Source organism: Capra hircus, assembly GCF_001704415.2.
Source record: "Capra hircus breed San Clemente chromosome X unlocalized genomic scaffold, ASM170441v1, whole genome shotgun sequence".
In the NCBI taxonomy this organism is placed as follows: Eukaryota; Metazoa; Chordata; class Mammalia; order Artiodactyla; family Bovidae; genus Capra; species Capra hircus.
In genome coordinates, this window is record NW_017189516.1 from 9,422,977 (window position 1) to 9,441,296 (window position 18,320).

The 18,320-nt window shown below is 38.1% G+C and overlaps 1 protein-coding gene across 5 annotated transcripts in view; it reads right to left on the reverse strand.

Annotated features, from left to right (window-relative positions):
- Positions 1-18,320, reverse strand: part of PHKA1 (phosphorylase kinase regulatory subunit alpha 1) — a 175,154-nt gene that overhangs the window by 70,812 nt on the left and 86,022 nt on the right. For all 5 annotated transcript variants that reach the window (XM_018043850.1, XM_018043848.1, XM_018043847.1 and 2 more), the window contains exons 15-16: positions 3,673-3,782; positions 2,585-2,729 (exon numbers count right to left, since the gene is read on the reverse strand). In XM_018043850.1, coding sequence (XP_017899339.1) covers positions 2,585-2,729; positions 3,673-3,782 — 255 coding nt within the window. The remainder of the gene's footprint in view (positions 1-2,584; positions 2,730-3,672; positions 3,783-18,320) is intronic.

Below are 18,320 nucleotides of genomic sequence, written 5' to 3' on the forward strand. Positions count from 1 at the left end.
CATTCTTTGTATGTTCTGATTTCTGGATTTCTTTCTGTTTCATATAAACACAGAGTTTGTTAATTTTCTATATCTTTAATTATTTTTGTGTAATTGATCTGTGACATTATGATTCAGTTCAGTTCAGTCCAGTCATGCAGTCATGTCTGACTCTTTGCAACCCCATGGACCACAGCACGCCAGGCCTCCCTGTCCATCACCAACTCCCAGAGCTTATTCAAACTTATGTCCACTGAGTCAGTGATGCCATCCAACCATCTATCCTTTGTTGTCCCCTTATCCTCCCACCTTCAATCTTTCCCAGCATCAGGGTCTTTTCAAATGAGTCAGTTCTTCCCATCAGGTGGCCAACGTATTGGAGTTTCAGCTTCAACATCAGTCCTTCCAATGAATATTCAGGACTGATTTCTCTTAGGATGGACTGGTTGGATCTCCTTGCTGTCTAAGCGACTCTCAAGAGTCTTCTCCAACAGCACAGTTCAAAACCATCAATTCTTCAGTGCTCAGCTTTCTTTATGATCCAACTCTCACATCCAGACATGACTACTGGAGAAACCAAGGGCTTGACTATACAGATCTTTGTCAGTAAAGAAATGTCTCTGCTTTTTAATATGTTGTCTAGGTTTGTCATAGCTTTTCTTCCAAGGAGCAAGCATCTTTTAATTTCATGGCTGCAGCCACCATATGCAGTGATTTTGGAGCCCAAGAAAATAAAGTCTGCCACTGTTTCTATTGTTTCATCATCTATTTGCCATGAAATGATGGGACCTGATGCCAAAATCTTAGCTTTTTGAATGTTGAGTTTTAAGCTGGCTTTTTCACTCTCCTCTTTCACTTTCATTAAGAGGCTCTTTAGTTCCCCTTCACTTTCTGCCATAAGGGTGGTGTATCTGCATATCTGAGGTTATTGATATTTTTCCCTGCAATCTTGATTCCAGCTTGTGCTTCATCCAGGCAGGTTATTCGCATGATGTACTCTGCATATAAGTTAAATAAGCACGACAATGTACAGCCTTGCTGTACTCCTTTCCCAATTTGGAACCAGTCTGTCGTTCCACATCTGGTTCTAACTGTTGCTTCTTGACCTGCATACAGATTTCTCAGGAGGCAGGTCAGGTGGTCTGGTATTCCCATCTCTTTAAGGTCTTCATAATCTGACCCTACCTTACTTGCCCAACTTTGTTGATACTTATACCCCAACATGGGCTTCCCTTGTGGCTCAGCTGGTAAATATTCCACCTGCAATGCAGGAGACCTGGCCTCAATCACTGGGTTGGGAAGATCCCCTGGAGAAAGGAAAGGCTACACACGCCAATATTTTGGCCTGGAGAATTCCATGGACTGTATAGTCCATGCGGTTGCAAAGAGTCGGATATGACTGAGTGACTTTCACTTCACATATCCCAACATGCAAGCTCCTCTCTATTCATCTTGGCTTCTTTACCGTCCACTCACAAGTCACGTGCATCCCTGCCTCTCAGCTTCACCCATGGTATTTTTCTTCCCTCACCTAAAGTGCCTTTACTTCTTTTCTCCTTCCATATGAATACCACACATCCCAAAAAGCCTGAATAAGTCCCACCTAGTAAATAAATTTTTATTAACAATGTGATCACTGTCAGTATACAATACTAATCTAATGGTTTAGTAATTCTTTATATACTGTCTTGAATTGTTTTCTATTATTTTTGTGAATTAGCTTTGCCTCTCCAATTAGACTTTATACTTTTCTGAAGATAGTTCTGCAAACACAGTAGTTATTAACTGGGTATTTGATAATTGTCTTATATAAAGAAGAAAGACTACCCTACTTCCTCAACTCCAGTGCTTTTGAAGCACTTTAGAGATGTGATCAAAATCCCTAAGTCTGCCTGGACTTTGAATGACTTATGACAAAGGATTCTTCTCTAATGAAAAGAAATTCTATGTACTTTGGCAGTACAAACAGGCTTTTGGAAGCAATAGCAGAGATACAGAAAGGAAACAGTGCTTCAGTATTGGCTCTAGTCCTTCAGGAACTTAGAGAACAATAAACCTCTCACTCAGTTTCAAGTAAGCAATGCCAGGAAGCCCAGCTAATAAAGAAAAGATAGACTGAAAGCCTTTTTACTTTTCTCTGCTAGATTTATTTCTTCAGTTAGACAAGCCTTGGAAAGAAAAGTCTGGGAATTTATCTATAAAGCCTTGATGCTCCACTAGAGTGAGATTGTCTTTAAAATGAGTTTTATTAATAAACTTTCTGTAAACTGGCCTAGAAACCAATTATCTAAAGTAGCCCCAAACAAGTTATTCTATTACATATCTTGGATTATAGCTCTCAAACCACCTGAAATATTCTTGTGAATTATTTTTTTGTTACATATTTATTCAAAAACATAAGCTCCATAAGAGCAGAAACCTCATCTACCTTATTCACCCCATGTATGCCTAGTGCTTTGAAAAGTGCCCGGTACAAAACAAAAGCTTAATAAACTGCTGAAAGAATAAATGACAAAAAGCAGCTTTCCAGTGACTATGATTTTGAAGGGCTAATCACACAACTTATTCCAAGAAGACATTCATTCCTTGCCTCATGCAACCTTACCAAGCATGCTGTGTGAGATGGGGAAGGTGATGGTGGGCTGGCCTGTCATTCTCCAGCGGCTACAGAGATAGGAGAGGTCTGTTCTAAGCATTTCCACTATCATCTTGTTGTCTAGAGCCAGGTAGAATTGTTGCTGGTCTATAAACTAAGAAAAAGAAAAATAATGGTTTAGAATAATTAATCTCATAACTATCAAATAATATTTTAAAATACTCATATATTCATAAAGGTGTATAAGATATCACAGAGGCAACAATACCTCGAAATTTAATGCCTAATTCTTCCCAAAGTATCTGGTGGCCTATTAGTACATATAGTTGTCTTGGATATTTTTAGTGTGCTATAGTTGACAAATTGTTTTCAAGCACATGATTTTATTTAGTTCTAACAACCCAGTGAGGGCTTTTCTCCTTTTCAATAGACAAAAAGTAAGGCCAAGAGACACTGAGTAGATTAGCAAAGTTATATGACTAGCAAATGGCAAAATCAGAGATAGAATTTCTGGTCCATTATTCTTTCATCTGTACTTCAGTGCACTATTTCAGATGTAAGATAACAAATGGGGAACTGAATCTTTCTTTCCAGAAAATAGTTTCTACTCCTATACACATATATAATAAGGCTTGCTACTGTAATATGGGTAATAAACATCATGTTAATAAACAATGTATCTCATGGCTAAAATAGTACTGACATTTGTGTTTAGAAGAGGATATGAAAAATTTCTAAGCATGTAAAAAGGGCCCATCTCAGAAAGAAATAGAAGATCTAATTTAGTAGCTGAATATTACCAAAAAAGACTATATTTTGTTTATAAAGGATACAGTATTATATTTAATCTTTAACAAAGAGTACTCGCTGCTTCTGCAATACCAAGGATTATTCTCGGTAGCCACAGTTACTTGGCATAGCTCTTTGCTGCAACATCAATTCAGCCCAACTCAATAAATATTTACTAAGCAGCTTAATATGTACAAGGTCCCATGGAACTCTGACACTTCTCCCAACTCCAGTAAATGCTTTATTTCTATAGTGTTTCTCTTTTATTTTCATTCATCTCAATGCACATCAAAGCTCATTCCACCCACCTGTGGAGTGAAGGTAAAGATAGTTTTCCGAATGTCATAGAGTTTTGAAGTTCCAAGGACACCCATGTGTCTGTAGGGTCTTCCACTGAGTTTCATTCTACTGTTGCATCCTGATATAGAATTGAGAAATGGTCAAGATATTTTCAGTGCACAAATCCTACCAGCAAATATTTTTTTGCATTAATTTATGCTTCCTTATTGAACAAAATAAGTTCTGTGTCTCAAAGTTAATGTCCATGTCATGTACAGGGCCAATATAAGCACCATGGGCTTTCCAAGAGAAAGAACAGGTAGTTATCTGTGTTCTTAAAACAAATTATGCTCTTATAAAAAAGTCAAATCATCTACATGAGATAAGAATGCATATAAAAATTAATAGTTCTATGAATGATAGAATGCTATTACCAACATTCATACATTGAATTTCCTTAAAGCTCATGAAAAGTACAAAAGCTATTCTTTTTTTAAAAATATAAATTTATTTATTTTAATTGGAGGTTAGTTACTTTACAATATTGTATTGGTTTTGCCATACATCAACATGAATCCGCCACAGGTATACACGTGTTCCCCATCCTGAACCCCCCTCCCTCCTCCCTCCCCGTACCATCCCTCTGGGTCCTCCCAGTGCACCAGCCCCAAGCATCCAGTATCATGCATTGAACCTGGACTGGCGATTCATTTCATATATGATATTATACATGTTTCAATGTCATTCTCCCAAATCATCCCACCCTCTCCCTCTCCCACAGAGTCCAAAAGACTATTCTATACATCTGTGTCTCTTTTGCTGTCTCGCATACAGGGTTATCGTTACCATCTTTCTAAATTTCATACATATGTGTTAGTATACTGTATTGGTGTTTTTCTTTCTGGATTACTTCACTCTGTATAATAGGCTCCAGTTCCATCCACCTCATTAGAACTGATTCAAATGCATTCTTTTTAATGGCTGGGTAATACTTCTTTGTGTACGTGTACCACCGCTTTCTTATCCATTCATCTGCTGATGGACATCTAGGTTGCTTCCATGTCCTGGCTATTATAAACAGCGCTGTGATGAACATTGGGGTGCATGTGTCTCTTTCAATTCTGGTTTCCTCGGTGTGTAGGCCCAGAAGTGGGATTGCTGGGTCATAAGGCAGTTCTATTTCCAGTTTTTGAAGGAATCTCCACACTGTTCTCCATAGTGGCTGTACTAGTTTGCATTCCCACCAACAGTAAGATGGTTCCCTTTTCTCCACACCCTCTCCAGCATTTATTGCTTGTAGACTTTTGGATCCCAGCCATCCTGACTGGCGTGAAATGGTACCTCATTGTGGTTTTGATTTGCAATTCTCTGATAATGAGTGATGTTGAGCATCTTTTCATGTGTTTGTTACCCATCTGTATGTCTTCTTTGGAGAAATGTCTGTTTAGTTCTTTGGCCCATTTTTTGATTGGGTCGTTTATTTTTCTAGAATTGAGCAGCAGGAGTTGCTTGTATATTTTTGAGATTACTTCTTTATCAGTTGTTTCATTTGCTATTATTTTCTCTCATTCTGAAGGCTGTCTTTTCACCCTGCTTATAGTTTCCTTTGTTGTGCAGAAGCTTTTAAGTTGAATTAGGTTCCATTTGTTTATTTTTGCTTTTATTTCCAATATTCTGGGAGGTGGGTCATAGAGGATCCTGCTGTGATTTATGTCGGAGAGTGTTTTGCCTATGTTCTCCTTTAGAAGTTTTATAGTTTCTGTTTATAGTTTTCTTTTTCCCTCTCTGATTCATTTATTTCTACCATTCTATCTTCTACTTCACTAATCCCATCTTCTGCCTCTGTTATTCTACTATTTGTTGCCTCCAGAGTGTTTTTGATTTCATTTATTGCATTATTCATTATATATTGACTCTTTTTTATTTCTTCTATGTCCTTGTTAAACCTTTCTTGCATCTTCTCAATCCTTGTCTCCAGGCTATTTATCTGTGATTCCATTTTGTTTTCAAGATTTTGGATCATTTTCACTATCATTATTTAGAATTCTTTATCAGGTAGATTCCCTATCTCTTCCTCTTTTGTTTGGTGGGCATTTATCCTGTTCCTTTACCTGTTGGGTATTCCTCTGTCTCTTCATCTTCTTTATATTGCTGAGTTTGGGGTGGCCTTTCTGTATTCTGGCAGTTTGTGGAGCTCTCTTTATTGTGGAATTTCCTTGCTGTGAGTGGGGTTGTACAGGTGGCTTGTCAAGGTTTCTTGATTAGGGAAGCTTGTGTTGGTGTTCTGGTGGGTGGAGCTGGATTTATTCTCTCTGGAGTGCAATGAAGTATCCAGTAATGAGTTATGAGATGTCAGTGGTTTTGGAGTAACTTTGGGCAGCCTGTATATTGGAGCTCAGGGCTGTGTTCCTGTGTTGCTGGAGAATTTGCCTGGTATGTCTTGCTCTGGAACTTGTTGGCCCTTAGGTGGTGCTTGGTTTCAGTGTAGGTATGGAGGCGTTTGATGAGCTCCTGTCGATTAATGTTCCCTGGAGTCAGGAGTTCTCTGGTATCTCAGGGTTTGGAGTTAAGCCTCCTGCTTCTGATTTTCAGTCTTATTTTTACAGTAGTCTCAAGACTTCTTCTATACAGCACCGTTGATAAAACATCTCCTTTTGAAGACAATGGGCTGCTTTTCTGGGTGCCTGATATCCTCTGCCGGCATTCAGAAGTTGTTTTGTGGAATTTACTTAGCGTTCAAATGTTCTTTTGATGAATTTGTGGGGGAGAAAGTGGTCTCCCCTTCCTATTCCTCCGCCATCTTAGCACCGCCCCCCGAAAGCTATTCTGATTATCAGACTTACCAGTATAAACTATGCTTCAAGAAAGCTGAACAAAAACCTCATCAGTTTAAAGATGGCAAACTAAACTGGAAAAAGTGAAATAAGAGTGCATCTTGATCTCCTTCAATAGCATACTACTAACACATTTTATTCAATGGGAGAACACATTTTATCCAAAAAAAATCAAGATATTTTAATATTCTTATATCTGATAGGAAATTTTGTGGACCGTTAGAGTAAAATTTACTTTGCAGAGGAGCTATTTTGAAAACTGGAAAAAGAGGGAAGACTTTAACTATCAGCTACAAAAGTAAGGCACAATTTTAATGAAAATATAAATATATTCATGTGTGTCTCAATGTCTTGTATGTGTATATACACACATATGCATGTGTGTACACACACTGTGCACATTCACAAACACATCCACCTTATTTCCTTGAATATAAGATGTTGTTTTTTAATAGTTTAGCATTCTGAAATTAGAATATATCTGATAATTGATGTCTACGTTAAATGCATGCATTTCTTTTTGTCTTTCAAAAGGCAATTATAACATCAATAACTCTTATGAGGAAATATCTCACTTATTCACACACAATTTTCCCTTTTATAATAAAGGACAGCACAATACACATAGCTCTCAAACCCTTTTTTCCCAGAATATATATTAAATATCCTTTCATATCAGTACTAACAGAATTAGTACCACTTTTTTTGGGGGGTGGGGGGCTATAACCCATTCTTCTTAGGGATTTCATTTTTGTCTCCTCTTTATCCTACGTATGATACCTAACAAATATGCCACTTTTTTAGTGTTGCTTCACTCTTAGGGACAGAACCAGAGAGCTATCAACGCCTTTGGCCATAATCCAGGGTCCACTCTATACAGCACACATTTTACCTGAGATTGACATCACAAGTAGGTTTATCTACTGTTCCTTCCATTTTATTTCTTTTTATTGTATTATGGTAAAACATACATAAAATTTACCATTTTAACTGTTCAGTGACATTAAATACATTTGCAATGTTGTACAACTATCACTTCCACCCATCTTTAGAAATTTTTCATTTTCCCAAACTGAAACTATAACCATTAAACAATAACTCCCCAGGCTCCTTTCCTCCCAGTCCCTGGCAATCACCATTCTTTCTGTCTTAATGAATTTGCTTACTCTAGATACCTCATATATATGTAGAGTCATACAGTATCTTTTTGTGACTGGCCTATTCCACTTAGAATAATGTCTGAAGGTTCATCTATTTTATAGTGTCAGAATTTTATCCTTTTTTAACGCTGAATAAAACTCCATTGTATGCATATAACACATTTTGTTTATCTTTTCATCCATCAATGGATGCTAGGTTGTTTTATTCAAAATTGCTTATAGTATAATATACATGCAGTTAAACACATGAACCTTAAATATAAAATCTGATGAATTTTTACACAGAAACACACAACCCAACTCAGGATATAGAATAGTACTAGCCCTGCATTAGCCTCTTTTATGCCCCTTCCTAGGTATTAATATCCTATAGGCCTCAAAGTTAACCACCATTAAAACTTCAAATACAAGTAAGTATGATTCGTCCATTTTTGAGCTTTATACTAATAGCATCATACATTATCTAGTTTTTGTATCTGGTTTCTTTCACTCAACATTGTGTCTATAAGATTCATCCATATTGTTGTACTTAGAATTAGTTCATTCTTTTTCATTGCTATATGCATTCAATGTATGAATGCATCGTTATTTATCCATTCACTTATTGACAGACATTTGATTTTTTTCCTCCAGTTTTTTGTTATCATTTAAAGTTCCTATGAACATTCTTATTGTGTGGGAATTCCCAAAGATCACATCTATGTTTGTGATTCACAGGATTCAGCATCAGTTCAGTTCAGTCACTCAGTCATGTCTGACTCTTTGCAACCCCACGGACTGTAGCACACCAGGCTTCCCTGTCCATCACCAACTCCTGGAGCTTGCTCAAACTCATGTTCATCGAGTTTGTGATGCCACCCAACCATCTCATCCTCTGTCGTCCCCTTCTCCTCCTGCCCTCAATCTTTCCCAGCATCAGGATCTTTTCCAATGAGTCAGCTCTTCACATCAGGTGGCCAAATATTGGGGTTTCAGCTTCAGCATCAGTCCTTCCAATGAATATTCAGGACTGATTTACTTTAGGATCGACTGGTTTGATCTCCCTGCAGTCCAAGGAACTCTCAAGAGTCTTCTCCAACACAACAGTTCAAAACCATCACTTCTTTGGCACTCAGCTTTCTTTATAGTCTGACTCACATCCGTACATGACTACTGGAAAAACCATAGCTTTGAGTAGATGGACTTTTGTTGGCAAAGGACTCAGCATAGGTCTATACTAATGGTAAGGGTTATTACAGCAAAGGGATACAAAGCAAAATCAGCAAAGAAAAAAGGTGCGTGGTCAAAGTCCAGAGGAAACCAGGCACAAACTTGTAAGAGTCCTCTTCCTAGTGGAGTTACGCAGTGATGTTTAATTTCTCCAGCATCATATTTTGACAAAATGTATGAAATGTCTACTAAGGAAGCTCATTGGAGACTCACTGTCCAGTGTTTGTTTTTATTAGGGGCTGGTAGCATAGGCACCCTCTGCCTAGCATGTACCAAAACTCCAAACTCCACCTTCTGGTCTCTTGTCCAACGTGTCTTTTTCATAAGGACTTGACACAGCAGAGTGAGACCAACCTGCCATATTGTTCTCAGTTATGTCTTCAGGGGTCTTATACTGAGCAGACAAAACAAATTCATCACCATAAACAAGTACCTTCAAAAGCCAGATGGTTTTCTCCTTAAGTTTCCATTAAAGATTTAAAAAAAAAAATACCTGAAGCATCAATTCAGGTACAACACAAGCCTGGGCAGTAAACTGAAAGTAAAGTAAAGTAAAGTAAAGTCGCTCAGTCGTGTCCGACTCTTTGCGACCCCATGGACTGTAGCCTACCAGGCTCCTCCCTCCATAGGATTCTCCAGACAAGAGTACTGGAGTAGGTTGCCATTTCCTTCTCCAGGGGATCTTCCCAACCCAGGGATCGAACCCAGGTCTCCCGCATTCCAGGCAGATGCTTTAACCTCTCAGCCTGACCTGAATGCCTTCCAGAGCTGAGGCAGTGCCAGGATAGTCAAGGCTCACTGACAAGTACAAGGCAAGAGGGAACATGCAGTATCATTGGACAAAAATAATTTATAATCATTAGGGCATCCCAAGTAGGACACACATTAATTAGGCAGTTTAGGTTAACAGAATCCCTAATGCGGCTAACCTCTTACTGTGAGGCTTCCTGCCTTAGTGTTTCCAATCCAGTCCAAAAAATGCAGTTCAGAATTTGGTTTCAATGGGACTGTTTTCTGAAGGTAGCTGGATCCAAACAATTTTGTTTTTTCAGGGCACCAGTTCATCTGCCTTGCAAGTGTGGATGACACGGGGAGGTGCTGAGTGGAAGGTAGAGGAGCAGGAGCCATCCCCTGCTGTCTCATAGTTAGCTGTCAGATCTGACTCTGGGATTAGCAGTCAATTTGAATTCAAAGCACTCTCAGCAGCAGGGAAGACAACACATGCTTTTATTAAGGAGAAGAGGAAAGCTTCCAGGAATTTCAAAATTTCCATTTCTAAAAATCAAAGATCATTAATGCCCTCATCCTTCACTCATGCCTCCTCAGGTGTTTTTTCTCCACTGTTAGAAAATCTGTGTGTCCCATTTAGCAGTTATAATTGTACAATCATCCTCTCCTCTCATACACACCTTTTGTCTAGAAGAGTGTATGTAAGAAGTTTAAAAGCATTTTCAAAGGCAAACATGTTAAAATAACTTAATCGGAAAGATGTATCATGTCCAGGAATTGGTTGTGGCAGATTCATGTTGATGTATGGCAAAACCAATACAATATTGTAAAGTAAAGATAAAATAAAATAAAGAATCCCTTTATGAAAGGAAAAAAAAAGATGAAATTCTCAATTTTCAAATGTTTTAAAATTGGGTTTTCATACTTCCCATTCCTTTCACCCTGATCAATTATCCAGTGAACAGGCTAGAAAAGATCATTCTTTTTATGTGGACAGCTACATTTAATAAACATACTGCCTTATTTAGGTTTATGTATTAGGGAGGAGAAGGAAGTAGAGGCAGGCTAACAGTCTATTTTAAGCTGTAACTAATCTAGAAAGTCAAACATGATCATCAACAGCAGGAACGCAGGCTCAGGAAGGATCAAGAGTTTGATCTGAGAGGAATGGTGGAGGATGTCACATTCCCTATCATATGCCCTCCCTCAATTTGCAGCTTTCACAGAAATCACATTAGGAATGTAACCAGCTTTTATATTAGAAACATAGAGCCAATCAGAGGATCAATTTCAGATAGTCCCATCAGAAAATAAGACTTTTCCCTTGGCCATCTGCAACTCAACTGACTCAAATGGTCCAGCCAGCATCAGGGGTGGTTTTGCAATTTAGGATCATAAGAAGGGTGATTCAAATCTGCAACAATCCAAGTGTGAATTTATTTAAACCTCACATAGTTCATTTAGAGTTCATTTAGCCTGTGCCTGCTTTCAGTTCAGCACATCTGGTGCTGATGTGGGAATAGTCTATAGCAGACCTTATCAGGTTTCAGCTGAGAGTCAGATCCACGGAATTAGAATCTGTAAATTTAGGATGCCAAGAGAACTTTTCTTAGACAGCAGCAAAGCTGAGATGGTACAGGACTGGTCAACCACGGTTTAGGTCCAAGTCCAAGCCCAAGTAACAAACAATACTCTCGCAGGCTCTTCTTATTGTGCCTTACATTCCAAATTAACAGTCAAAAATGTGCACAAGAGGGTGAAAAAAAATATATCAGCCTAAGAATTACACATTTGATTTCACAACTAAAAACTGCATTTTAAACTCAAAAAGTATATTTTCATCTGAAGACTGCCTCTCTTTTCATGTTGTCTTCCTTTCTTTTGAAACTCCAATAGTAAAAAAAAAAAAATGATAGCAAAAATCATAGTTACGGAGATTAGTTTTATTTCCAATACTCAGAGTTTGAATTCCAATCTGCTCACTGGCAGCAAAAAGCAAAGTAGTTGTATCCCACTATTTTCTTTTTGCAACTTTTCCTGATAGAAATGATCCCTCTAGCTTTATGAGACTACAATATAACATTTTATATCAGTGTCTATTATACGCCAAGATGCAATAGCCACAAAATACAAAGTCATTTTTAAAAGTTCTTCCTTTCCACCCTTTGCTCAAGTTTTCTCAAACTTTGAGCAGAAAATCCAGCATTTACAGGCTTACTGTTGTAGTTGCAGGGAGATCCCTGTTGAAATGTAGGAGTGAGGGTAGAAGGCTGTGGTAGCAATGGCTAGAGTGTTTTTCTCCCTTTGATTTTTTGTTTATAAAATTTTGCTCCAGCTCTGGGAAGTGATGGGGCAATAGATGGGGAAACAATGGAAACAGTGAGAGACTTAATTTTCTTGTGCTCCAAAATCACGGCAGATGGTGACTGCAGCCACAAAATTTAAAGACACTTGCTCCTTGGAAGAAAAGCTATGACAAACCTAGACAGCATATTAAAAAGCAGAGACATTACTTTGCCTACAAAGGTCCATATAGTCAAAGCTATGGTTTTTCCAGTAGTCATGTATGGATGTAAGCGTTGGACCATAAAGAAGTCTGAGCGCCAAAGAACTGATGCTTTTGAACTGTGGTTTTGGAAAAGATTCTTGAGAGTCCCTTAGACTGCAAGGAAATCAAACCAGTCAATCCTAAGGAAAATCAATCCTGAATATTCATTGGAAGGACTGATGCTGAAGCTAAAGCTCCAATACTTTGGCCACCTGATGCCAAGAGCCGACTCATTAGAAAAGACCCTGATGCTGGGAAAGATTGAAGCCAGGAGAAGGAGACGACAGAGGATGAGATGGTTGGATGGCATCACTAACTCAATGGACATGAGATTGAGCAAGCTCCGGGAGATGGTGAAGGACAGGGAAGCCTGGCAGCTGCGGTCTATGGGGTCACAAAGAGTTGGACATGTCTGAGGGACTGAACAACAAGAACAACAACTGGGAAGTGATTTAACCTCCACCCCCAGCCCAGCTCGCACTACCCTCACCCGCGCCCCCACCACACACACATGAACAAAAAGAACACAAACTTTTCAAGACTTTGGCCCATTCTAAGTTCACCTTTGGGAATGTTTGGACCCTTTTCCTCCAGCCTGGAGGAGAAAATAAAAACAAAAGGCACCCAGGTTGCACTTTTCCCTCTCACTTTAGCCATTGTGTCCAAAAGTAGCCAGAGGATGCTTTGAGCCAACCCTCTTGGAGTTGGATCTAACATTTTAAAATTCCATAGGGTAACTTTTACCTCCTACAACAGATGGCAGCTCAACTACTTTTTTATACCACAGATAATTCCACAGATGCCCAGTACCACAGGTTTGCCATCCTCTACCATCCTTTTCTCAAACAATATTTTTGCCATATTTAAGTGAGTTAAGGTCATGCCAGACAATCCCACCACTGTCAGCAGTATGTGGGGAGTCCTGAAAATCACCCCAGATTTGGTGATGATGTGACTCATAGGCAGAGGATTCGTGGGACTCAGCAAATAGTCATACTTGAGGCTAATATTTATTACAGCAAAAAGACACAAGGCAAAATCAGTAAAGGGAAAAATGTGCATGGGGCAAAGTCTAAAGGAAACCAGAAACAAGCTTTCAACATCCTGTCCCAGTAGTCACACACCACATGCTTAATTCTTCCAGCATCACACACGTGTTGTGACAACATGTGTGAAGTGCTGCCTATCAGTAGTAGAGACTCAGTACCCAATGTTTTTTTAAAGTGCTGGTCACATAAGCACACTCTGCCTGGCCTGCACCAAAATTCTAGACTCTTAAAAGAAAATCCGGTGTTCAGTATAAGCCATGTTGTTTGCTCAACTTAGAGCAAATTATCCTTATCAGTTAGGGGATGGTGGAAACCCTTCCTAAATCTGAGTCTTCAGATGCCAGCCAAGGGCCAACTTTGTAAGCAGGCTTTTCTAAGGATAGCATTTCTGACCTGTCATGTTAACTCTTTGCTGCACATGTCCATGTCTTTCAGAGCATATATGTATGCATTTCTGTAGAGTATATACCCAGTAGTGGGAGTGATAGGTCCAGGGAATGTGTATGTTCAGTTTTTTTAATAGCTGCCTGTTAAACTGATACCTTACCACCATAAAATGCTATTCATTATTTCTATTAATATTTTTTTGCCTTTAGTATACTTTGTCTGATATTAGTACAGTTATACCAGCTTCAGTGTGTTTATTATTGCATGGCATATTGTTTTCTATACTTTTGTTTTCAACCTGGGTCCTTTTCAGGTAAAACTCCCTTCTGTAGTATGTTGCTGGATTTTGCTTTATTATGCAACTTGACAATATCTGTCTTTTAATTGAAACACTTAGCCCATTTATATTAATATATTTACTGGATATTTGGATTTAAATCTTATATATTACTTCTTGATCTCCATTTGCCTAATTTATTATTCCTTACTTCTCTTTTTTTTGCCTTGCTCTGGATTAAATGAGAATTTTATTGTATCATTTCCCCTACATCAAATTGTTAGACATTCTTTTGCTATTCTTTTAATAGTTACTACAGAGAAGCTCTTCTCAACTGGATTCCACCAGAGATTTAATTATCTAAATATTCATTGAATATATTAACTTATCTTCCTTGTATTTAAATTGGAACTAGGGTCTACCACCCTTGGGAGAATGGAAACAAATTTTTCTGTAGGGCTTAATTATGCCATGAACTCCTGCTTGAGTAAAATTGCCCTAGAGAGTGAAGCATACATCCTTGACTGATTAGAGTCTATGTTAAATTAGTGCTTTTACCACTTCTTGAACAATGCAAGAATCTTATAACACACTTCATTCACATCCTGCCTTTGATTTATTTATTACTATTTCTGTCACTTATTTATACTTTTATTTTATCCATAAAGTATTATTATTAGTGTTGTTTCAAACAGTCCATTTTTGCTCAGTCATGTCCGACTCTTTGAGACTCCATGGACTATAGAGTCCATGAAACTCTCCAGACCAGAATACTGCAGTGCGTAGCCTTTCTCTTTTCCAAGGGATCTTCCCAACCAAGGGATCGAATCCAGGTCTCCCACATTGTGGGTAGTTTCTTTACCAGCTGAGCCACAAGGGAAGCCCAATGCAAGAATCTTACAACAGACTTCATTCACATCCTGCCTTTTATTTATTTATTACTATTTCTGTCATTTATTTTATTTCTACTTTTATTTTATCCATAAAGTATTGTTATTAGTGTTGTTTTAGACATTCAACAGCCTTTTATATTTACACTTTCCATTTCTATTTCTGTCTGTGATCACTGTTCTTCTGCCAGAGTTCCCTTTAATGTTTCTTTTAGTGTGAGTCCACTAATAATACATTGTCAGTTTTTACTTATCTGAACATGCCTTTACTGCCAAATTCAGACTCAAATTGAAGAAAGCAGGGAAAACCACTAGACCATTCAGGTATGACCTAAATCAAATCCCTTACAATTAACAGTGGAAGTGACAAATAGATTCAAGGGATTGGATCTGATAGACAGAGTGCCTGAAGAACTATGGATGGAGGTTTATGACATTGTACAGGAGGCAGTGATCAAGACCATCCCCAAGAAAAAGAAATGCAAAAAGGCAAAATGGTTGTCTGAGGAGGCTTTATAAATAGCCGAGAAAAGAAGAGAAGCGAAAGGCAAAGGAGAAAAGGAAAGATACACCCATTTGAATGCAGAGTTCCAAAGAATAGCAAGGAGAGATAAGAAAGTCTTCCTCAGTGATCAATGCAAAGAAATAGAGGAAAAACAATAGAATGGGAAAGACTAGAGATCTCTTCAAGAAAACTAGAGATACCAAGGGAACATTTCATGCAAAGATGGGCTCAATAAAGGACAGAAATGGTATGGACCTAACAGAAGCAAAAGATATTAAGAAGAGGTGGCAAGAATACACAGAAGAACTATACAAAAAAGATCTTCATGACCTAGATAATCACAATGGTGTGATCACTCACCTAGAGCCAGACATCCTGGAATGCAAAGTCAAGTGGGTCTTAGGAAGCATCACTACAAACAAAGCTAGTGGAGGTGATGGAATTCCAGTGGAGCTATTTCAAATCCTAAAATATGATGCTGTTAAAGTGCCGCGCTTAATATGCCAACAAATTTGGAAAACTCAGCAGTGGCCACAGGAATGGAAAAGGTCAGTTTTCATTCCAACTCCAAAGAAAGGCAATGCCAAAGAATATTCAAAACACAATTGCACTCATCTCACACACTAGCAAAGTAATGCTCAAAATTCTCCAAGCCAGACTTAACAGTACATGAACTGTGACATTCCAGATGTTTAAGTTGGATTTAGAAAAGGCAAAGGAACCAGAGGTCAAATTGCCAACATGTTGGATCACTGAAGAAAGCAAGAGAATTCCAGAAAAACATCTACTTCTGTTTTACTGACTATGCCAAACCCTTTGACTGTGTGGATCAAAATAAACTGTGGAAAATTCTGAAAGAGATGGGAATACCAGACCACCTGACCTGCCTCCTGAGAAATCTGTATGCAGGTCAGGAAGCAACAGTTAGAACTGGACATGGAACAACAGACTGGTTCTAAATCAGGAAAGGAGTATGTCAAGGCTGTATAATGTCACTCTGCTTACTTAACTTATATGCAGAGTACATCATGAGAAATGCTGGACTGGATGAAGCACAAGCTGGAATCAAGATTGCCAGGAGAAATATCAATAACCTCAGATATGCAGATGACACCACACTTATGGCAGAAATAGAAGAAGAACTAAACAGCCTCTTGATGAAAGTGAAAGAAGGGAGTGAAAAAGTTGGCTTAAAGCTCAACATTCAGAAAAGTAAGATCATGGTATCTGGTCCCATTACTTCATGGCAAATAGATGGGGAAACAGTGGCAACAGTGGCAGGCTTTATTTTCTTGGGCTCCAAAATCACTGCAGATGGTGACTGCAGCCATGAAATTAAAAGACACTTGCTCCTTGGAAGGAAAGCTATGACCAAACTAGACAGCATATTAAAAAGCAGGCATTACTTTGCCAACAAAGGTCTATCTAGTCAAAGCTATGGTTTTTCCAGTAGTCATGTATGGATGGGAGAGTCAAACTATAAAGAAAGCTGAGCGCTGAAGAATTGATGCTTTTGAACTGTGATGTTGGAGAAGACTCTTGAGAGTCCCTTAGACAGCAAGGATCCAACCAGTCCATCCTAAAGGAATCATTCCTGAATATTCATTAGAAGGACTGATGCTGTTACTGAAGCTCCAATACTTTGGCTACCTGATGCGAAGAACTGACTCATTGGAAAAGACCTTGATGCTGGGAATGATTGAATGCAGGAGGAGAAGGGGACCAGAGAGGATGAGATGGTTGGATGGCATCACTGACTCAATGGACGTGAGTTTGAGTAGGCTCCAGGATTTGGTGATGGACAGGGAAGCCTGGCGTGCTGCAGTCCATGGGGTTGCAGAGAGTTGGACATGACTGAGCAATTAAACTGAACTGTACTGAGCTGAACATGCCTTAGCATCACCTTTATTTATGAAGGATATTTTCACTGGATATAGAATTATAGTATGGCAGTTATTTTCCCTCAGTAATTTATAAGTGACCTTCAGCTGTTCTGTGGAGTTCATTGGTTTTGTTGAACAGTCAGCTGTACCCTTGATCATTGTTCCTTTGAAACCAATGTATGTTTTCTTAACTCTAGCTCTTGTAAGATTTTCTCTTTGTCTTGGTTTCCAGTTTGATTATTAAATTTAGGTTTGTATTTATCTTGTCCACAGATTTTTAGCCCTTTTGGATGTTTAACTTGATATCTTTAGTAATATTTGAAAAACTTCTATCTCTTCAAACAGTTCCTGTTCCATTCTTTTCCTTGTTCTTGATCTCCAGAACTTTTCACTGATTCTTAGTACTGTTTTGATTTTCCATCCTTTTTCTATCCTTTTTCTTATGTGCTTTGATGTGGCTATTTTATACTGATTTACTTTTTGGTTCATTAACCCTCTCTTCTACTGTCTCTTATGGTATTAATCTCATATATTACATTCTAATTTCACTTACTGTATTTTCTAGTTTTGAAATTCTATTTGATTTTTAATAGATTCTAGTTTTCTAGTGAAATTCATCTTCTAAATCTATTTTTGGAATGAATGAATAGTTTATGAGTCCTGTCTGATTGTTCCCAAAATGTGAATTATATGTTTCAAAAATGTATTAAAATTTTATTTGACTTTTACTGTAGTAAAAAATTTATATATATATATAACATTAAGTTTGCCATTTTAAACATATAGTTCAGTGGCATTAAGTGTATTCACATTGTTCTGCAATCATCACCACATCCATCTCCAGGAATTTTTCATTATCCCAAACAGAAACTTTTTATCCACTGAATAATAACTCCTCATTATGGTCTTCTGGCAAACACCCTTTGATTCTTTGATAGCAGTCACCATTCTATGTTTTGTCTCTATATTCTATATTTTGTCTGACTCCACTAAGTACCTCATACAGGTGGAATCATACATATTTATCCATTTTTATCTTGCTTACTTCATTTAGTATAATATCTTTACGGTTCTATGTTGTGGCATGTGTTAGGATTTCCATCCTTTAAATAAAAAGATGAATGATATTCCTATATATGTTATGTGTATACACACACATACAAGTTTATCTATTCACCTGTCAATGAACATTTGAGCATTTTCTAC